The 24,046-nt window shown below is 34.7% G+C and overlaps 1 protein-coding gene across 3 annotated transcripts in view; it reads right to left on the bottom strand.

Moving 5' to 3' along the window:
- The window catches only part of LCORL (ligand dependent nuclear receptor corepressor like), a gene marked incomplete at both ends in the record, with an annotated part of 150,177 nt that overhangs the window by 20,037 nt on the left and 106,094 nt on the right, over window positions 1-24,046 (bottom strand). The window contains 3 exons of one of the 3 annotated variants that reach the window (XM_080925224.1): window positions 6,028-7,138; window positions 8,398-8,491; window positions 19,252-19,503. In XM_080925224.1, the coding sequence (XP_080781350.1) occupies window positions 6,109-7,138; window positions 8,398-8,491; window positions 19,252-19,503 (1,376 nt within the window). Of the gene's footprint in view, window positions 1-6,027; window positions 7,139-8,397; window positions 8,492-19,251; window positions 19,504-24,046 lie in introns of those variants that run through there. The other 2 variants (XM_080925225.1, XM_080925226.1) reach the window with 2 other exon arrangements.

Raw genomic sequence — 24,046 nt, 5'->3', positions numbered from 1 at the left:
GCAGAGGTGCTAGCCCAGGGCTTTGTCTCTCATTGTGTAAACACCCTCTTTCTGCCAGTCTATATTCACAGCTACAGAACAGACCATGACAACCATCCTCCAATAGGGGCTTTTGAGATTCTGAAGACATATCACATGATGAATTACAACAGCAAAGAGAAGCAGCATTCTGCTCTTGGACTAGAAATTTCAACATAGCCAAAACTTGTTGATGGTGATGTATGCACAAAGATTCCAAAACTTTGCTTAATGCTGATTTTCCTTTTTCCATTTTAGTAGCTTCCTCTGACTTTGCATCAACAGTAGAACTAAAAATAAAAATCAAACAAAAAAAATGAATTACAGCAAAAATACCATAAGGAGTTATAATTCTTGACAGCGTGATATTGCTGGACTCCTGACTCCTATAGGCGGAACTGCAAGGACATCTTGGTTACTTTTTAGCAGAAACAGAATGAAGCACTGGTAAATAATTTTCTATAACAAAGTACAGGAGTCAAAGCAAAGCCTTTTGCAATACAAAAGCAGTTGATTGTATATTATTACTATTGTATCAATACATTGGCAATATTAACATTTCTGGAAATATTAATAACCTTTAATAAAAAATGCTTCAGAAGGAATAAAAGTTTTTGTAAAGTAGGACAGTTTGCCATTTTATATAATCAGTCCTTGTTAGTTCAAATAAGGAAGATAAGGAGTGAAATCTTATTTTTATTTAAAATACTTTGCTACATAGTAAAAAGGATATTTAATATAAAAAGTTTGCATAATCATGAAGAAAATTATCAAATTTAAGTTCCATAAAAATAAGAGAGTATCTTTTTCTGAGATTAAGCTGAAGGCATAATAACCTAGTAAGAATATAAAAGAAAAAGAAAGCTATTTAAAAATTAAATCTACTTTTAACTGGTTTTAAAAACCATGGAAAAGCACAGGAAAACTAAAGGTATTACTTACCTAAATACTAAATTTCAGGTGCTGGACAATGCCCCACCACAGAAACTAACACACATCTAGCTTTAGCTAAGACCCACGTTTGCTAATCAACAACAAAGACGCTCAAATTTTCTAATTCAATACCAGTAGCAAGAAGAATAAAATATATTAAAGGAATTCTGTTTCAGAAAAGTATCCATTTTAATGAAACATCACCAAACTCTGTAGTGGGAATAGCCCTCCTCTCCTAACTCCATGTGCCTTTCATTTGTTTCTAGTTGGCAAAAATGTTATTTAGGGTTGGAATTGAGATATACAGCTTACAAAACTGATCTAAAAGAAGAATGTACTTTTTAAAATAAGGGTTAGTATGTTCATGATACTAAAAATTAAAACTTTCTTTTAAAATAAGCAGTGAAATCTGTATTTTTATATTGTTCCCTGACATTGGAATCTACAGATACTACAAAATAATTTATCGAGTTGTATACAATTATTTTGTCTGAGTACTAAAAATACCAAAAAAAGTTCTGAGCATGTAATCAAAACTTCACGGAGAAATATAACTATCAGATTTAACAATGTTTTAGTAAGACTAACACACAATTTGACATAAAGGATCACACAAAGCAAAAATACACCAAAATAAATAAAATCTTTTACGTTCAGTGCTATAACTAGACAAAAGATATAACTGCAGTATCAGTCTCTTCAGTAATTATTTTTTAAAATTAATTTTGTAATTGTAGAGTGTAAAATGATATAAATAATTCAATATTCAATATCAAAACTTATTCTTAAAATGTAGAGCAAAGGCAACATGAAATGATAACTACCAAATATTAGATAATTATATCATTTTCCAGCAACTCAAATTTATGACTTCTGATAAACAAACAAAAAAAAAGTAGCCAACATACCCTGAGGAGTATACTTCAGAGAGTTCCTGAAGTCATGTTATGGCCTGTTAAGCATATTTCTAACTAGTAATAAAGGGAGAGCCTGCAAGGTTTTAGAACGTTATACTCTATCTCAAAGATTAGTATCCTGTCTTCGAAGTTCCTCAAGTGCTCAAAGGCATTTTTCCGTTAATGAAATGATTTGTACAGAAGTAGTGAGGACCTGGGAGAGTGTGCTAATTTATTACCATGTCTAAAGCCCAAGGTGCAAGTCTCAACATAAAAATGATAAGAAGCAGTTTGTGTTTAGTAATATAAACAGCTTATTTCACTTCGATTAATTTTATAAAACTGTGAAAACCACCGACTTCTATCTACCTTTTCTGACATTCTAAGGAAACCTTTGTTTTAAAGAGTTTTCTTATTCAGTCTGCTAGCTTTGATACTGGATATTAAAAAGTTCCAGGGTTGCTGATACTAACCCAATAATATGAACAATAGATTAATAGATCAGATTTCCAGGTATTGGATTCTACCTTTGACAGTATGGAGGACAACTAAATTAATTAAATACAAAATTTCAAAATATACTTATTTCATTTCAAGGTTTTATTCCCCCCTCATTTTTTCCTTTTAAGAAAAACATGAGTGAACAGATATATGTGTGAATCTCCAAACCACAATTTATTCCCAAGTAATTACATAAAAATGCTAAAACTACAACTTTAAGACAGTCTCACAATGTAGCTTTGGGTGGGGCTGGAATTCACTATGTAGACTAAGCTGGCCTAGAACTCACAGAGATCCACCTGCCTCTACCTCCTAAATACTGAGATTATAGGCTACCTTAGTCTAATTGGCTATCATGTTTTTTCTTTAGATCAATTCTAGTTCTCCCTGTTTATTTATAAGCACAAACAGCATTTTTTTGTTTCTACGCCCCCTTTTGTTAGAAATTTGTCGAATATTTCTTTGGAAATGTCAAATTCTAATACTATTTAAACAAATCAAAATCAATAGGGGTGGCGGTGAGAACAGCCTCCTTACAAAAAGTCAAAGAATTCCGCATAGTCAAGTTTTACTTTACTTTTACTGAATGAGTAAATTAACCACACACCGACAGTGTTGTAAATTTAAGTGCAAAAGCATTGAAGTGCTTTACTACAAATTACAACCTAGAAACACGTTAACTGAACAATTAAAATTCATACAATCAGATTTAGATATATAACAACACAAAGTAGGAACAAAATTACAGTACATGTACAACACAAGACAGATACATGAATTCATTAGAAAATATTGTAATAAATAATTCATGAATTATAGTGCAATTGATTTATGCATAAATATAACTAATTGCCTAACAATCAGTTTATATTAACAAAATCTGTCAAAATCAAGGCAGCCACAGAGTTTTACTAAATTACTGCGACAATGGAAATACTGCAATTAAAAAAACCCCACAAGTATCTGCACTGTAAACAACTAAGAAAGAAATCAGTTTCACTAAAGTCAGTATACAGTTTAATATAAAATTGTCATCAGCTACCAGAAATGGTTTAAACAACTTTACTGAGCAGTAGTTTTCTAAAAACAGAGGCACTGTTTTTTTTCTTTTCCTTCCTTTTTTAAAATTTTAAATATAAAATACTTGAGGAACATTCAAATAAGTAGAAAGCATATAAGGGTTGCTTTCATATTCATTAAAAGTCAGCTTAAACTGGATTTTTCAGAAACTGTCAATTAAGAAGTAACTGGTAACTAAATTTATAAAGGATTCCAAAAGTTCAACATAAAGCACATTTCAATGGAACCAGTGGGGAGAGGGGAACCCATAAACTTCCCTGCCTTTCCTAGTTTGTATAATTAAAAAGTCAACTCAGTAATACAAACATTATGTTTCTTTTAAAAGTTATGGGTTGATCATTACCTATAAACTATCAAAAAATATTTTAATTTACTATTTGACCAAAAATAAATAATAAGTACTAAAATGCTGCAAATTAACTATAATATTACCTATAAAACTACTGATCACTGTGAAGTCAATAGCAAAATGATCCCTGATTCATGAATCCTGTAAAGTTTTTGGTCAGGTCATCTTTTAAATGATATAAAAGTGTTCTGTAAGTTTCCCTTTACTATAAACTTCTCAATCAATTTATCAATGTAAATATAGTGTGAGGAATAAAAAAGCTCAATACAATATAAATATTATGTAATGCAATCGAGCTCCCAAAGTTTTGCAAGTAAAATTCTGTATAAAGAGGTCAAGAAAATTGTTTTTGAAGTATTTACTTTTTAACTTCGTTTTTCAATGGGAGGAGGGGGAAATATAATAAATAATCCATGTTCCGGTCCTCACAAAGTATGGCTTAATTCTTTAAAAAGAAAGATGACCCTGACAAATGCTGTCTTGTAATCTATTAAGTATATTTTCTTGGGGGAAGAAAAAGATCAAGAGGATTCATACCCTAGTATGCAGGTAATGTAAAACTAACAGCTGAAAATGTTCAGTACAGATCTCAGAAACCAAGTAATTACCTGGTCATACATTTTCTCATTCTTCAGTTTCTTTAAATACATGCAAGCAGTTTTAAAGTTTAGTAGCTGAACAATCACATGTTCATGTGATTATTAAACACACACAAACACAAGTGTAGCAACACAAGTATTTGACAAGGTGCACTTATATTTAAATTCAGCTGTAAGATTTCCTTTTGGATTTATAAAAAGTGGCTTAGGAACATGACCAGAACCTGAATTCTAATAGAGAAAAGGGGTATAAGAGAGGACTCTCATTTATAAAGCAAATCTCCTTTCTTTACATGGAGGTACATGCTTTATTACATTTTACTACCAAAACTGCATACTTCATAAACCCACATGAATACTCTGACCCATAGTTTTAAAACTGTTTTATAAAAATTACTGGTTTTATATGAGTCTAGTAAAAGTTAAAATGCACTGCCCAGCTTCTAAATATCTAAGTAGTAAAGAGTTTACATTACTGAAAGTTCAAAACAGCATCAGTGTTAAATATCTGTAAATCTATTCAAGACCCTGAACAAACTGCAAGTTTGGTTATTAGCAAAATGATAATGTATCACCCACCAAAATGAAATCTGTAATTCATCTTGATAAACTGAAAATGTTTTGAAATGTCACAGCAGCAAATATATTAAAAGTTACACTGAGGTTTTTCAGTAGGAGTGTGTCACAATCCTTAAAGTAGTCATAACATCAACTAACCAGCACATTTAACCAAAATGACCATTCTCAAGCTTGTTCTGTGCACATTATAAACATGCTCTAAGTTGCATTCCAACTTTCTTTTCTAACCTTACACATTAGCTTATTTTTCAAATGAAAAACAAAATTAAATTACTTTAATAATTAAATTTAAATTACTTTTTGTTTTAGTATTCCATCTTATATTAAAGGATTCTATAGCTTCTGGGGTTAACTATGTCAGCTTTTTTAAAAATTTAAATTATATACTTAATAACCCCAACTTCCTGCTAACTCAACAATTAAATGATAAATATTAAATTTTACTATACATATCCTTTAAGGTTTTCTCTGCTATCCTGGCGGATGCACTTTAGTGCCTTCTGTATTTCATAGACTGCACTGTAGTGTATTAATACTGTGTCTATCAGTTACTCTTGGTACAGAGGTAACTACTTAACTTTGATTGGTTCTTTGACATACTCACAGTCATTGTAGGTTTGTTACATGAGTGTTCACAAACCTATAGTGATATCATCTCTCCATCATAAGATGGTCCAACTGAACGGCTAGAATCTTTTTACCAATAAAAAGGTTCCACTTGACAATTACTTGTTTCCCCACGTGTTATGCTGTTGACTACTAAAGAAAACCTGAATCTTTTTTTCACCTATTTATACAAGGATTAAATACAAACTATCAGAATTAATAAGCAACTCTATAATCCTGTCCACAGTGAAAACCCTGAATAAAACTTTTTCAAAAGGCATGTAAGTGGTTTTTGAACTGTAAAATTTCATGTCTCCTGTCAGAGTGAGCATTTGTAATTTCCACGTGTGTATGTAGATACACACACACACACACACACACACACAAAGACTCCCACACCCCTGTACACATATACCCTTGCGTACACACACACAAACAGGCATGCACACTCACACACACACACAAACACACACACACACACACAAACACACACACACACACACACACACACACACGCACACACGCACACATGTTCTCTAACAGTAATCTATACAGGCTTGCTGCTGTTTCTGCAGCTGCCAGTCCCTGAATCTGTCATATATAACCCAGTGTCTGGTAATCGTAGTTTCTTCTTCGGAGGAGTCTTCAGTGTTCCAGATCTTTCCTTTACCTTGTATTCTAAAGTGCTGTGAGGTACCCCATAGATTCCTTGTGCTTTGGAAACACTCATTTTTCCACTCATTACCATTGCAATGGCCTCTTCCATTATTTCATGATCATACTGTCGATAGCGGCCACGTTTTTTCCTGGGCTGCTTATTATCTTTCTTGTCCAGTCCATCTTCAGTGTTCTCAGAGGTTCCATCAACTGTTCCATTTTTAGAATTAAGACACAAAGGAGAGAGGTCCCCGTGTAGAAAGTAAGAGTCAACACTTGAGTGAGTTACAGGCCCAGAACATTCTATTTTGTTCTGTTTAGGGAGTATATTTTTCAGTTTTTGGAGTGCTGATCCTTCAAGGACTGAAGAGGTTTTGGAAACTTGATACATGACATCCAGCAGACCAGAACCATCAGGTTGTGATTTTGGAACTGAATTTACTCGTAGCTGAGGAATTTTTAACTGTACAGTGGGATTTGAAGTTTCATATTGAAGGCTTTCATTTTTGTCTTTGAACTGAGTAACCATTTTCTGTAGAGTTAACTGGTGGAGGTAACTGGAAGCTGTTGGGAATTTTAATTCTGAGGTTTCAAGTAGGTTGAGTTTACTTTTTTCTGTGCGCTCTGTTTGAGCTCTTGCCCACAAGGCTACTTTTTGCAGCACAGCACAAGTTTCTTTACTTTCTTTATATGAGTAACTATCATTGAACTCTCGAGTTTTGTTTTTAAAAGATGCAGGCTTCCCTGCTGGTAAGGCTTCTAAGTGGAGAAGTAAAGTTTTTTGAGGTATGCCATAAAGTATGCCTGCTTTATTTATGTCCAGTGCTCCAGACTGAATGTCTTTCAAAGCTTTTGAGAGCAAACCATCTGCAAACTCAGCACTTCTTTCCACATAGTCCTCTCTGTTTCTGTGTAGTCTCCTGGATGGATGGAATGAAACGATGGTAAACTGATGTATGAGAGTCTCACACAGCTATGGAAGGGGAGGGTCCACTCCTTTATTATACTCCTTGCTTAGGTAACATCACTGCTCATTGTACTTTAGGTTTCTGAGATGTGGTAGTTACTCCTTATAAAGCAAACGCTACAGTCCTGGTAGGACAATGTGTCAATGATACGGTGGCCCCAATGGGCAGACCTTCCAAGAACATAAAGTCCTAACCGAGTATTTGTAAAAATATTCTCATGATGTTGCTTTTCCTCTGAAAGCTGCTTGCAGAGCAACACTTATAATTTTTATTTACAATTAGAGTTCCATTATAAAAATACCCAAACCCTAGAGGAGTTTTTGTTAGTAGAAACGTGACGTTACCGCTAAACAAGTAATAAAAGAGTCAACCCATTTAAAGGAAATTTGCAGCAGCAAGAAAACTTCCAAACAGACATCTCAGTTCCACAGACTCATTTGTCCTCTACATGAAAACTTAAAATCTGAAAAAGGATGTATATGAACAATTTCATTTTAGAGTGTTACTACATTTCAAATGCAGCTTTGTGATCTAAGTCTGTTACACCTGTGACCCCAGCTCTATTACAGCCTTAGCTGAAGAAATTCATCTCAGATTTAAGTGGGACCAAAAAGAGAGAGAGAGAAAAAAAAAAAGAGATTTCTATGCAGTTAATGAGAAGATGCAAAAGTTACAAAAATCCAAAAATCCAACAGAACAGCATTTCACTAGTAATTATTTATTAAGTTAATTTATTGACAGTTTTAAGACATGAAAGGACTTTTTTTGTGGTGACACTAGATAAATGCTAAGTTGTCACCACACTAAAGCAAACCTGTAAAGCTATATGCTAGTTTTAGAATTAGTAACTACAGCAGTTTTAGAAATGGTTCATCAATTTTAAAAACTATTGAAGTTACTTATTTCCCTTAAAATTGCCTCTTGAATATTTCAAGTTTTCTTACTTGTCCTGCTTCTTAATTTGTATCCCATGATTAAATTGATAGTTCATTTTAGTAACATGAATTGAAGTTTGGTGATTGTTCTGATAACTTTTCTTTAACAGAAAGAAAAAAGAAAGAGAAGGGACAAATGAAGGTATGAGAGAGACAAACTTATGAGTGACAAAAATTCTGAGAAAGCTATGTCAGTCCTACTCAGCACAGAATTAAGTGTTCTCTGCAGAGGTCATTTATATTAATATTGAATTATATTTCCTAGATATTGCTTACCCAGCCACAGCACTTTCAGAAGAAGGATCACATATGGATGACTCTTCAGATGTCATGCTGGTTCTCTTTGTAGAGAGATCTAACACTCCATCCCCTATAATTATTGCAAGAGAAAACACTTTATATTTGCACAGAACACTAGTCCTTACATTTCCTGCCCTATCTTTCTATGTATGAATGATATGAATTCCACACGGGTTTGATTTTAGGACATGACTGGGAAGGCACTGCATAAGGACAAAGCACAGAAGAGTTGTTACTGCGAGGTGGGATAAGAAAACAATCAAATACATGACTTGTTTAAAATGAACTTTGGTCACTTTCCCACCATTGTGCAGTGTTATGTCAATTTGACAGCTCATCCATGATTGGTTTCTCTCAAGGCTGGCACCTTGGGAGATCTGAAGAAGTCCAAGTTATAAAGGAAAGACTAGAATGTTAGGCATGAGAATGAATACCTACGTTACTATTTCAAACTGCTGGAACACACAACAGTTGAACCTGTGCCTATGTTATATCTCAGACTAGATAAAGATACTATATACAACAATATAGAACCAGGAAAGCCAACTGCTATGAAACACACTTTTCAGTATTTTTTATTAAAATGTAGTTACCACAAATATAATATTGAATTTTCATAATTAAAAAATATAAATAATTCAGAAATTGTTAACAAGTTGAGGTCAGCACAAAATGCACTATTAACTTAAAATCCAACAATAAATAATACCAGGAACAAACATCTATTTGCTCAAAAACTAAAAAGGTAAGCCTTTGGAAAGGAATCACGGAGAGAAAAATATATACCCCCTTAAAACTAAAAGCCTAACAAGACTAAAGAAAATTTACTAGCTTTCACGGACACGAAATCAATCCACACATAAGCAATTAAATGTCTAGGGGGACAAAGAATAGAACGAATAAAACACCATATTCATAACCTCTTTTGTAGAAACAAATAATCATGCAGTACATGCTTATTGTGTAAAATCAATGGGACAGAGTGGCAGCAGGAAAGCAAACACCCCCCCCCCAAAAAAAACTACACAAAGTGCCCATTCTTAAGGCGCTTGGTATCAAATGAGACAATACATAGTGCTACGGCCAGTGGCTTAGGAAGACACTGCAGAGCAAGTGATAGTGGGTCAGCCTGAGAGTTAATCGATTAAGCTCATGTGCCCACATATTTAAAAACATCTGAGGGCTAGGATTACGTGTGTGGACAAACATACGTAGCTGTGGCAGTCTGAATATGCCTGGCTCATTTGAAGTGGCACTATTAGGAGGTGTAACCTTATTGGAATAGACGTGGTTTTGTGTGTGTCACTGCGTGAGCTGGTTTCCAGGGCTCTTACAGCTCAAATTCCACACAATGCAGAAGAAAGTCTCCTCCTGGTTGCTTTTGGATTAAGATGCAGAACTCTCAGCTCCTCCAGCACCATATCTGCCTGGATGCTGCCATGCTTCCTGCCATGGTAACGAGCTGAACCTCTGAAACTAAGCTAGTTCCAATGAAATGTTTTCCCTTTTAAGAGTCATGCCTTGGCCATGACGCCTCTTCACAGAAGTAAAATCCTAACTAAGACACTTAGCATAGGAGGCAGTTTTACATTACTGTTGTAGGACTGTTATCTAATAGGATCTTGAACAAGGTGAGGAATACCAACTAAGCAGATGAAATGGTTTGTATAGAAGGACTGCCTTATAAAATTACTTGAGGTTTTAGAGGAACAAACAGGGGCTAGGATAGTCAGAAAAGAGTAAGGAGGCTAAAACTGAGGAAAGAAATGCAGGAAGAAGACATACAGGGCCACACAGTGGCCATGGCTTCAAGCTGAGTATTATTGTGAGGGACACAGCACATTACTGGAGGATCCCAGCAGACTGACAGGGTTTTATCTTTATAAAGTATTGGTGCTGTGCTGAGTAAACCACAGGTCTGTGGAATAGGGAAATCTACCTGGAAAGTTCCATGCTGTTTTTCATCACGAAGGTTCCTCACTTCAGCCCCTTTCTTTTCTTAGAGGAGTCCTACTCTTCTCCCCTTGGAATCACACCCACCCTCTCAGATCTTATACATCACTCAGTCACTGTGGGCCTCAGCTGGACGGGGGGGGGGGGGAGTTGTCATCATTCTAGGTTTCCATTACAGCACTGTTACAGTATCATTCACCATTTAGCAGGTCATCTTCTAGTTGCTATGGTTATACAACTAGCAAATCTATTTTATTCAGTAATACATCACTCTGCCTGGCCAAAGTGATCAGAAAATATCTGCTAAATAAACAAAACTGAAAACACCTTAGTGTTGAGCTACAGGTTAGAACACTTAGATCAGAAAAGTAAAGGAGACAAAGTTCTTGCTACATAAAAATTATTATTCCAAGTACCTTGACAAGTTTACCCACTCAGCCTAATTTTATGCGTAGTTTTCACTAAAATCTTATATTTTTCATGTGTCTAACCACTTGTACTTAGTTCTTCAAAAATGCTACAGGATGCAGTTATTTCTTAAATTGCAGAAGAGCACTCCCTCTGTCTACGATCTTCTTTACATCTGCTTAACTTTATGTACAGCTGTTCCCGAGGCACAGATCTCTGCAAGCAAAGGCTTCTTGCCCACGTGCTAGCAGCATCTTGCAACACATTATTGTGTACTTATAGACTTAGCTTTTCTTCCTGTGAGCAAAAATTATGTTTTAAAACAAATCTTAGAGTTACAGATATTATGCTTACATGTATGTCTGAGCACCACATGCCTGCTATGGGAGTTACACATGGTGATGAGTCACCATGTGGGTATAATTCTTTAAGATAATTAAATTAGTATTCATTAAAATTAATGAATAAATAATACTTTTTGTTTTACTATCTCATTTCTGTTCATTATAAATCGAAGGTTTACTATTTTAAAAACTTTTTATAGCATTTTCTATAAAGATGTTGACTACTGCCTGACCCCCTTTCAAGTTAGGTTTTAAAAAGTGGGGAGGGGGTCCACTTTCCTCAGAACTCTGTTAGCCAAAGTTTAAGAACAAATTAGTACGTCTGTATAATTTTAAATTTGTCTATAGAGTTCTGATGTGTTTAATTAAATCCATTAATCCTTCAAAGGAGAGGTCCTTCATAGATAGTGTAGTAAGCAGTGACATTCTAGCTGGGGTCATTAAGCTTTCTTCTTCTTTTTCAACACCATCACATAGAGAAAGTAAAATTATACCTGTTTTCAAACTGGATGAACTACTTCTAAGTCTTATTCTATCCTTTAGATACATTTTAAAAATCCACACAGAATATCCCATTTTCTTAAGAGTTACCATTTATATTAAAACATTTTGCTTCTACTACTTTTTCAAGAATCAAGTCTGTAGATTAAGAGCTGGAGAAAATTTTCACTCCTTGAACTGTCTAAACTGAAAAAGAGAAATGTAGTAAGAACAATGGGTAAGGAGGACAGATTGGGAAGATCAGAAATGGAGGCAGAGCATTTTCTGGACCCCAAGGATAATTTGTATGTTGTCAAATGGTAGCTCCACCTACTGTTACTGCACTTTTATGGATGTACATATCTAAAGTACTAATGACTAACTCAGTAGATAAGAACTATCTATTCACTGTGCTCTCACAATGATACACTTGAATAAGTAACGCTGTATTCTCTTTAATATATGGTAGTTTACTTTGCATTCACCTGTTAGTAGGTATCCATGTTTAGTTTTCCATTCTAGGTATCTATTGTCTTAGATACTGTCCGAATGCTGTAGGAAGCACCTTAGTAAGTATGTCATCTTATGTTCAAGTTATAAGGACCTTTTCTAACTTAACACCTCAAAGTCAAAGTGGTAGACAATGATCCATGTGTATTTTCAATGTTAATAGGTATTCCAAATATTCATAATTAAAAATTGTGCATTTAACATGCAATTTATGTGAATTTTTAAAGCACAAAAAAACTACTTCCCACATAAATGCATAAATTAGTGATAACGGCAAATTAGTCAGAGAACTTAAAAGTATTTAAAGAGATCTTAAACATATTATGAGACATGTATTTGTCCTTCATGAGAAAATAAATTACAAATACGTGAGTCAATACTACAACATTAGCTGATTTTAAGTGACTTGTACATGATTATTATACAATGTTTTTCTGTATGTTTAAAAATTACCCAAAGAATAAACACAATACTTTTTATTTACTAGTAGCAGACTTCCATTTAATATCAGAATTTAATTGCCTATGACCAAACCCTACTGAAAATACTCAAAAGTAAAAGCAGGTCAACATAAGTTGTTAATAAGAACATATAATTAATTGTACATATTATACCACCAAAGACAAATTCAAAAGTAGACTGATGTTTGAAAATTTAAGCCATGACAATTCTGAACAATTTTTTCAGCATCAATGTCCTCTCAGGTCTTCTGACAAAAAAAAAAAAAAAAAAAAAAAAAAAAGTTTCCAAACTGATCTCATTTTTTTCCCCGAAATTATTGACACTTTTGTAACACAAAATTCTTTTCTACTCTTCTAAGGTCATTTCTCATCTCTTTTCAGCGTCTGTTGCTGTTAGATGGCACTCTACTAGCCTTGTTAACTTCTACACTTTCAGCTTCATCTCCTACCTAGTAGTCTTACACAACTTTATAGAGTATCATTTATGCCAATTCTATACTATGTCACTTTCATGTGATTTGCCTAGTCTAAAGACATAAACTCTCAGTAGTTATTTGAGTGGTATGGGTTAGAATCTATTTAACATTTATTGTTAATAAAGCAAAACTACTTAACAGATTTTCTACAGTATTCATCTCTTAAAATAATGGCATAACTGGGTCTTCAGGTAGGACTATGTCCAATTTTCTGAGAAACCTGAAGTTTGGTATCCAAAGATCATTATGTTTAATCTATACACACCAAAAAAAAAAAAAAAAAAAAAAAAAAAAAAAAAACTCTGACTGTTTCCATGTTACGTTCTGTTTTACATGTACTTTATGCTATGGTAACTAATAGGATTTCAATGCATACTATCAAACCTCTAAAAGAATTGCCAAAATGCTTTTAAAAATCTGTATATGTATCTCTCTTCATTAAATAAAGTTGTAAGAAAAAAATAATGGCATAAAAGTGGTAGTAATTCATGATTACCTTCATTAATTAGCAGAGCATTGGCTTACTCAATGCTGGGAACAGCCAGCACATATAACCAGAATATAGCATTCTATACAGGAGATCCTTACTGACTAATGAGTAGTACTGAGTTCAGTGAAGTTTGTTCACTAATCAGTAATGCTCACCTGGGAAAAGGTGTTAGCACTTTCACTCAACGAGCTGAAAGTGACTTTTAACCAATTCCCTTTTTAAAAGGGAAGCAATCAAAACTTTCTTCAGAAATGTCAAGATAATCATTAATGATTAGTTGAATTTGAATACTGAGTGAAAAAACATGTCTTAGCTCCTCACAGTATTATTGGTTTCTAGTTACTATACAACGCAAATCATTGTGTTCATACTTCGTTATGAACACAAGTTCAAAAGTCTTTGAAGCCACATTATCTATCATAAATATTAAACATAACAAAACAAATTATGACTCATTATATGACGGACAATGACTATAAATAAAAAGAAATATTGTCTGGACAAAGAAAAAATTTATCTACAAAGAAAAAATACAGTGTACAAAAATTGTAAAAATTATCACTAATAAAAGTTGTCCTCATCACTGCTTAAACACAGTAATGTCAGTATCGTTACTATGCCTCATGGCCTTTTCTTCTCACCTCTCTCGTCATACTTTACCTCTCCACATAGGACCTTTTCTCTCCTCCTCACCTAATTGCTTAGGAAGTCATTGGTTCTGCACTGTTTCTTACAGAACTATTAGGGGAAGTTTTATGGTTTCAGCTGCTAATCATGAATATTTAACTGACTGCCAGAACATACTTTTAGTTTCATAAAGTCAAACATATGAAAAGCTGTAATTCTTTTCTGTGATGGAAAGTATGCAAAGTGCTTTTGCTGCATTTGATTGTGTGGCTAAAGGACTTGAAAGAAGCATGATTGGAAAACTGGTGAGAAAGACACTCGAGGAACATGCTTAGACCTCTTTAAATGGTCAAAGAACATGAGGATATTTCTATTCCAAGCAAACACTTTTTAAAAGGTTAAGCTTTAATAGAGGAATTTAACAACCAAGTAGGCAGGATGACCCATTTTGTGCCATCAGCCTTTGCCTAGTATCCCTGTTTGTTAACTGCCCAATGGGCCCATGAGCATAGTGGCCATGGTGGAGAGATGAAGGTTATACACAACCTCAACAACATGGACTTCCACTCAACAAGGCTGGCCTGGTTAGAGCTGCTGCTAAGTGCCAAATCATCCTGCAGCAGAGATCAACACTGAGCCCCTAATATGGTACCATTCCTTGGCATGGCCAGCCAGTGGTAGGTAAACTGCACCAGGCCACTTCCTTCATGGAGAGGGTAATGTTTGTCCTTACTGAAGTATATATTTATTCTGGTTATGGGTTTTCATTACCTTCATATAATGCATCTCTGTCCAAAACACTATCCATTAGCACAGTATTCTACACAGCAACACTTTTGACAAAGGAACTAATTTTCCAGCCATCAAAATGTGTCAGTATACATGACAGTGTGGACTCCACTGGCCATACCATGTTCTTTCTAATCTTTAAGCACTGGCTTAATAGAACGGTGGAACATTAAACGCTGTTTAATGACAGCACTATTTTAGATGGCAATATCCTGGAGCTCTGGAGAACCATCTAGAAGGCAAGTATATGCTTTGAGTCACTGTCTAATATATGGTACTATTTCTCCTATAGCTAGGATTAATTGGTACAGGAGTTCCATTCATCATCCCCAGTGACTCACTAGAATAATTTTGCTTCTTGCTCCTAAACTTTCCTGGCCTAGAAGTTTTGGCTTTAGAGGAGGGAATACTTCTACTAGGAAACACTACAAATATTCCACTGAACTGGACACTAAGCCTCCCTACTGGCCATTTGGGGCTTTTGCTGTCCTTTAAGTCAACAGACTGATAAGAAAGGAACAACAGCAACTAGAGATGGCCTAGTGTTTGTAAGAACACCTGCTGTTCTCTAGAAGACCTGGGTTAGGTTCTGATCACGTATATGGTGGCTAAAAACAATCAGTAATCCAAGTTCCAAGGCCATCAATGCTCACTCTGACTTCTTCAAAAGTACACATATCATACATAGACATATATACAGGCAAAACACCCATACATATACAGAAATATTTAAGAAGGAGGAGAAAAGAATGTGAGAAAGGGAAGGAGGGAAGAAAAGAAAAGGTGTTAGAACAGGTGATTGATCCAGACTACAGGGAGAAATTGGAGTGCTCCTCTATAATGAAAGTAGGGAAGATTACTCTGGAGTGTAGGCGATCCTTTATGGTGTCTCTTGATGCTACCATGCCCTATGAATAAAGTCAGTGGGAAACAATCTATGCAGGATGACAAAGGGCACAGATGAGCCCTCAAGAATGAAGATGGGTCACCCCTCCAGTAAAGGAAGGAAGAGCTGCTAAGGTGCTTGCTGAGGGTAGAGAAAATACAGAATGTATAGGAGAGGAAAGCCATATGACACACTGCAGAAATAATGAATTTTTCTGTCTTACTTTGTTAAGAACATGTTTATGCACAAATACACATATATTAAGCCAATATCTGTTTTCTTTCCTCTATTTATCGTGGAATGTACCTTTGATTAAGGTATAATTAGTGGTTTTTGTAAATCTGTATTATTATTTTTAAGTTATGTGAAGTTAAAAGACTAAGTATTCTTCAAAGGGTGCTGCCACCTACTCTAACATATATAATACACTTGTGGTCATACATTGGATAGTTATGTTAGGCTGAATTATATCCTGGTTACTGCTTACATATGGAAACTAAGTGCAATGCAAGGAAAAGCAAATGGTTGTCAAACTGACAAGGGTGTAATTATGACAGCTAATCTTGGGTGTTAACTTGATATAAACTAGTGTTACCTCAGAAAGAGAAAACCTTAACTAAGAAATCTCCTCAATCTGACTGGCCTGTGGGAATGTCTGTGGGAAATTTTCTTGATTAATGATTGATCTGGGAGAGCTCAGACTACTGTGGGCAGTATAACTCTGGGTAGATGATCCTGGGTTATTTAAGAAGGAAACTGAACATGCCACAGAAAACAAGCAACCATGGTCCCTGCCTCTTCTCTTGCTTGACTTCCTGTCCTGATTTTTCTGAATAATCAGAGTGTTTAAGCCAAATACACCCTCTCTGCCTAAGTTGCTTTTGGTCATCATGTTTACCAGAGCAACAGAAACAACAAGGACAGTGCTGTAACTTAATATTAAAGTTTATATGATAGAATTACTGCTTTATTGATATTAATTTTCTAATTACAAGACAAAATGATTGATGGTCAGTTAGGCTGCAAAGTTCACAAGGTTACAAGTGATGAAAACTGCATTCTCTTATCTAAGTCATGTTCTAGAAACTTCATCAGTCAAAATTCTATTCTGTCTGGTTCTGAACAGCAAATGTGCTTTTCATATTTACCCCATACCATTGTTATGGGCAGCGTAAGGTAGAGACCTATTGTCAACCTCCTTCTGGGTGTGTAACCAGTTGCAGAATAGGACATCTTCCCCAGTGATTTCTATTGACTCCTGCATTTTACTGAGATTTCAGCAATGCCTAGGAAATTTCTGAGCTTTTACTGATTTATATTCTGATTAACAAGACCCACTTTTAATTACTGTACTTAAAGTCCTTCATGGGTCTTAAAGCAAGCTTCTCATTGCCTTGATTATATAATTCTTGTCTCTTTAAGACTTACTTGTCAATTTTAAGATCAAGAAATAGTTTCATTTTAGTAAAACCAACAAACTAGTAAAATTCTGACCGGACATTAAATATGCAAAGCATTCCTAATCAGCTGAGATATAAGTTGCTTTGAAATATTATTTTTGCCTATCAAAAAGTGTTATAATGTTCTCTGTTAGGTCTTACACAGTCTATTGGTTTCTTTTTTTTCTTTTCTTTTCTTTTTTTTTTTTTTTGGTATTTGCTTATGATTTTACTTTTTCTTTCAAGATAGGGCTCTTGTAGTCCAGGCTGGCCCTGCCTTTCCCTTCTAAGTGCTGAGATTATGGACTTGTACAATATCTTACTGTATTTAATTTGATGAGATTTATTTAAGATTTGAACTTACATTCATAAGTTTCAATTTTACTTTCTTTTGCCATCTTTTCCTATTTGCAACCATAAGTCTGTCAGATACCAAGGTTCATGTTCTAGCCTATAGAATGCTACACTGCTTCTATAAAAGGAGTGGAGATACGCAGCACAGATAGCAAATAAACACGTAAATCCCCATGCTTCACAGTGTCCGAGTCAAAAGATACAAATTTTTTCTTATGTCACATATTTTACCTTTCTTATAGCCTAATAATTTCATATTTCTCATAAGCATAACTAATACAGTCTAAAATCAGGTTTCAAATAAGGTGGATTACTTCCATCTTTCAGTACTGATGAGTCTACAGAAACTGTTTCTTCTACACAGATTGCTGTGTTCATCTCTTGAGTTCTAACACAAATAAATGCATTCTAGAATCATTTCAATACCACTTACTCAATCTTTTCAGTCTGAGTCATCTTTTGTGAACATCACTGGATCATTACCTGTATCTTATCTCTGATCAAGCATGGGATAGATCAGGAATGACACTACCCTTTGTTTATTTTGTTCTTGTTTTTTTCCCAAGAAGTGGTATAATCCCTAAATCGTTTGAATAAAAACTTACTGTTCCCTCATCTCCACATAGACATTTATGTGGAATCTTCCCACATTCTTAAATAGGCTTTTTTTTTCTGTGAAGACACAGATATATTACAAATAAACTCTATAAATTCAACGAATAAAGGTATCTCCGTATGTACAATTTAACCCTTTCTAGTTATATCATAAAAAAACAAACCTGGGAGGTGGGGGATGGTGGCGAGATGGAACAGTGGCTTAAGAGCAATTGATGCTCTAAAAATGACCTGGTATGAGCCTCAGTACCCACATGGTGGCTCACAGCCATCTCTAACTCCATTTCCAGAGGGTCCTACACCTTCTTCTGACTTCTGAAGTCACGTGGCTTGCATGTGTTACACTGATATACACATAGGGAAAACATTCATATATAAAAAACAAATTAATATAAAAAATAAAGAAAAAAATCCCAATGGTAAATTATCTATTTCTTTCTCATCTCAGTTCAGAAATTGAAGAGCAAATGCTAATATTTTTGACTGTCTACTAGAAAAACAATTCCTTCTCATAGTATCTCTTTATACACATACTTGATTTTTAAGTTGCTCAATGAGATTCTTACTGTGTACTCCATTTCGAAAAAAAACAAGAGACATTCAAAATTTCTTTTTATAAACTATTAAAAATGTACTACAGGGGGCTGGAGAAACCACTCAGTAGTTGAGAGCATGCTCCCCAGAGCACTGGGGAGACATCCCAGCACCCACCACCCAGCAGGCTCACAACTTCTTGTAATACCAGCTACAGATTCTGACTCCTTCTGGCCCTCCTGAGCACCTGCACACATGTGCATTGCCACCATACATACACAAGTAAAAATAAAAGACAAATTATTAAAAACTGCATCACAAATTTGTATATTTTTATCTCTCTGGTCTATGCTGTATAAATGAAACGAGGGGAAAAGGTAACTTTCCCTATGAACACAAAACATATTCATGTTTAAATATTTTAGAACAAAATGTGTGTATTACGTGGTAAACAAACAACTTACCTTGCTGAGCAGTTTGCTCTTGCGTCCGAGTCACAGTGAGGTCTAAGGGGCCTTCTTGCTCATCCTGAAGGCAGTTCTCTGCTTGGTTCATTTGGATACTTTTACATACGAGACTTGCTCCAATTGAACCATTTCTATTGTCTTGAATTTTACCGCTTTTTGAGATGTATTCAATTGCAAACTGACGTATCATCTTTTTCATTAATTCCTGAGCAACTAAGGGAATGTTAGGATCACAGTTCTGAGGAAGATCTGGGGAAGAAATAAATGTATCATTAAAAGACAAATATGAACCTGAGGGTTTTACAAAGAAATGACATTATTAGTATCTAGTAGCAGTACGCAGTGACCAGTAGTCTCTGTGACTCAAAAATAGTAATTATTCTTCCAAGAGTAACTTCAATTTTTATTACTATCCAATACAAAAGTACAGATCAAAGAATCAGGCACAGGAGCAGGACTTACCTCCACAATTAAATGTTCATTCAAACATTTTATTAGATATTAAAACTACATTTAGTATTTGAATACAAATCTTGTATGTGAGCCAAAGGTATACAATATATAATATACATCAATGACTAAGAAGACATCTGAGCTTTAGAACACTCTACCAAGTTATTTTTTTTACATTCATCCTATCAAATATGTTTCGTGTACTACATTCAATTGTCATCAAAGATTTACTTTTTTTTACACAGAACAATGGTTACTGTAGAGAGCAGCAAGCAAATACAGTGACCTAGATAGTGGCCATCAAGATTCAAGATTTGCTATTATCTTGACACATTGCTTCTTTAAATTTGTACAGCCAGTGAAGAAAGCAAGCTGTCTAGAATTATTATGGTATTTCATTTATGAAAGAAAAATTGCAGCAAGTGCCATTCAACTGTGTCCTATAAAAGGGCAGTATTATTTACTACTGAAATCTTGACCATACAAGACATGCTGATCAGAGACAGCCATAGTGAAGCTCTCAAACAGGCCTGCATTCATCACCCCCACTCCAGTCTGGCAAAATGTAAAATAAGGAGGAGGATCAACTAAACAACTTTACTGTATCAAATATAGGTTACTCACAAGGTCATCTATAAATCAGCTGAGTACCAGCAAGATACTCTGTTTAGCCGTAACTTTTTACATACAGTTCTGGTCTCTCTGGCCTTCAGAGGTAGAAGGAATGAAAAGCCATGAAGGATAGATAATCACACTTGGGAAGGTTTCCGGCTTCTTTGAAACAGACCTACTTCTAGAGACACTTCCTTACACAGACTAGCACTACATACATAAAGTTCTGCCCAGAGCTGTCTGATAATAGAGGGGCAGTGCTCCCCATTTCAGTTCAGAATTAGTTAGAATACCTGGAAAAACAAAGGACAGCCATCCCAGCATGACAAGTCATATATGGTCATGACTATAACATAAGAGGGTTTGAAAATATAGAATTTACAGGGAGAAAAGGAAAAAATCCTACTTCTATCATGTCCTTTATTACTTTTTGTTAACAAAATTCAACTTGAGGCAACATATTATCTAACCATAGATATTCGTTCAGATCTGGTGGAAATACTGCATAATACAGTATTTATTTCAAAGCAAATATTTTTCACTTATGAAACATTTGAGAGAAGGGACCATGGGAATGTAAGAGAAGACTTTAGTCTTCGCTTTCACTCTGTTTATAACTGTCTGCTATGAACTGGAAGATCTAGCTACAGGTGGGACTCTTAGCAACCTTTGTGAATTTAAGCTAGCCACATACCACCTATGTTTTCTGTCTTCATGTTTATTAATATAGCAATAATAGACAGTGGAAAGTCATAAGAGGGCTTTACCATAAAATGGTGCAGAAATTATACAGTTGTAGCTAAAATATTTAACTGTCTCGGATATATAAACAGCTCAGTTAAGTGTGATCTGTCATCAGAAGTGACATTATACATCAGAGTCAAGTGGAAAGTCAGTTTGCACACCTGAGGTGACAACATACAAACTCCACTGAGTATTTAGTTGTTATTAAAAGATATGGTCTTATCACATGCTTCCTAATTATGAAAATAAATAGTTTCTTTATTGGACACAGAAGTTACAAACACGTTTCTTAATTATTACCTTCATAAATGAATGGCTTCTATAAAAATTCCTCACTATTAAACATTGAATGTTGCCTCACATTATCTGTTTATATAAGATGGTAGTTTTCAACTTAAGTATTTTTGATAACTGCTGTGCAGTTTATTGATCAGTATCATTCACCAATTCTCAATAAAATTTATCATACAAGAAACAAAAACAATTCAATGTACAACTAGAATTACACCTAAGTTTGAAGCTAAGTTTAAATTCTGTCTTATTTACTATATCATGTTTTGTCTCTTTTGTGTCTTTACTACGGAATATGTACAGGTGAAGTGGGAAAGACAGAGATATGTTTCTCAGCTGTTGATTACATAATATGCTTCTCAAATCACTTGTGCAAATCTGTTATAACTCAAAATAACAACAATAACAACAACAACACACCATGACAAAACAGACAAAAACAAAAAGCACAACGTAAGATCTCTGTCAGGAAGCTTAAGCTCTGTTTATAGGTAAGCGACATCTGAGATGACGTGTCCGGTTATATATAAATAGCATGCTGCTTTAGGACATAAGCAGCTGTGGCAAGGACGGTCTACAAAGCAGTCCTCCATATAAATTAAAGGTGTGATTTGGCTAGAAAAGAATGTTGCCACCTACAAAAGGGTTTACTGCTCCTACCCAAGATGGACTTACTAAGTTTTTGCCTCATCTCTTCATTTTTCAAAGTTAACCACCCCCCCCAAAAAAACCCCATATTTTGTGTGTTTGCAGATTCCTGTACTGTTGGACACTTGAATGTTGTGTGGTCCACTCCAATGTTGTAACGGGCAGCCTAGGTGATCGACAGCACACTGTGGAGGTGTGCTATTAGACATTAGTTTGTACTGACATAGCTCATATTGGTACTCTTTATGTAGTGTCTTATTCTGTCACCTGCTTGGTTCTGACCTCACTCTGTCTATTTTCTTTCTTTCCTCAGAAGTGTGAGCTGTTCCAAATCAGTAACTTCATGTCCCACATTAAAAGTAAATAAACTAAAATCTAAATCAAAGCAAGCAGAATATAAATAAACAGCCAGTGGAGAAATCAATGAGATACAGATTGGAAAAATAGAGATCAGTAATACTAAAAGGTACAAACCAAAAAAACAGAGAAAAACAACAGTAAAACATTAACAAGACTTATAACAAAAAAAAAAAACAAGAAAAATTCAAAATTGCTAAAATTGGGATGACAAGTAACATCACCAATTTTAAAAGAATACAGAAATATTAGGAAATACTATAAAATGATATTTCAATTAGAAAACCTAGGCAAAATAATCTAATTCATAGAAGAACACAAGCTGACTAGGTGACTCAAGAAACAATAGAAAGTCTTAAAACAAGTAAAGATAAAAAAATGCAGAAACAGATGGGTTCAATGCTACTTTGCCATCAGACATTTAGATAAGAATTAATTCCAACTGTTTTAAACTCTTTAAGTCGAAAGCAGCTGTACTTCTATCTCATCCTGTAAGGCTATTGATCTTATAGGAAGACAGACAAAACATTCATATAATACTATAAAAAAATTAAGGTTTACATACACATGTATACACACACACACACACACACACGCTGGATATATCAGCAAAATGGTACCAAATAGAGTTCAGCAATACATAAAAAGGACTCTGAACGATATGGGCTTATTATCCCATGAATTGGAGCTTGGGTTAAAAAATGAGAATCACTTAGTTATTATAAAACTATTTATTAACATAATGTACCATACACAAAAAAGCACCATCACCATAAATGCAGGGAAAAAAAAAACACATAACAAGCTTTGATATTAAAAGCATCAAAAGTTTTGACTAAGCACAGAAGACAACTACTTCAATCCACACAACGTAAGTAACATTGTGTTGGCTTTTTGCTCTGAGGAAGGGATAGTTTCATTTCTTTGTGAGACAGTCTCACGATGTAACTGTTAGATGTGAATTTGCAATCTTCCTGCAAGTTTTCTGTATTTTCAAACTCCTGGGTAAATTAAAGAAATAGGCTATAGGCCACAGTACCTTTTCAAATAATGATCTGTTGGGACTTAATAAAAATATCAAACTCTTTATGGCAAACATTCATTCCTAACATTCTGGATGTTATTTTTAGTCACTATCATTTTTGATTCACAGATTCAGAACTGTCATGGATTCGCTGATGGGCAATATTTCCCTTTGTATTTGAAATTCATTATGTTCAGTGCTAACATTATATATGAATGGTCAGTCTCAGAACTTATTTACATTTTATAGACCTACTTATCTAAAGTTGTGTATATGCATGCCTCTGTGTAGTTTGGTACACTGGAATGCAGGTACCCATGGAAGCCAGAAGAGAATGTCACATCCCCTACAGCTGGATTTACAGGTGGTTGTGAATGCTGGGAATGAAACTCAGGTCTTCTGCAAGAGCAGCAAACACGTTAACCACTGAGCATTATCTCTACCCCCCAGCAGTCTTTATTTTTGTCTAGTTTTTTATCTATGCAGAAACCTATGTGAAGAATATTTAAGTAGTGATTTTTATGATACTTGATAACCCATCTTAACAGATTAAATAATTGATATTTTCATTTATACTTTCCTCATTAAATATCAGTTTTTCTTCGAAAATATTCTCTCTCCTTAAGCATTTGTTCTACCTGACCTTTCTTAGTGCCATTAACA

The sequence above is a fragment of the Micromys minutus genome (assembly GCF_963924665.1).
Source record: "Micromys minutus genome assembly, chromosome: 1".
NCBI lineage: Eukaryota > Metazoa > Chordata > Mammalia > Rodentia > Muridae > Micromys > Micromys minutus.
This window is presented reverse-complemented; position numbering and strand designations above follow the sequence as displayed.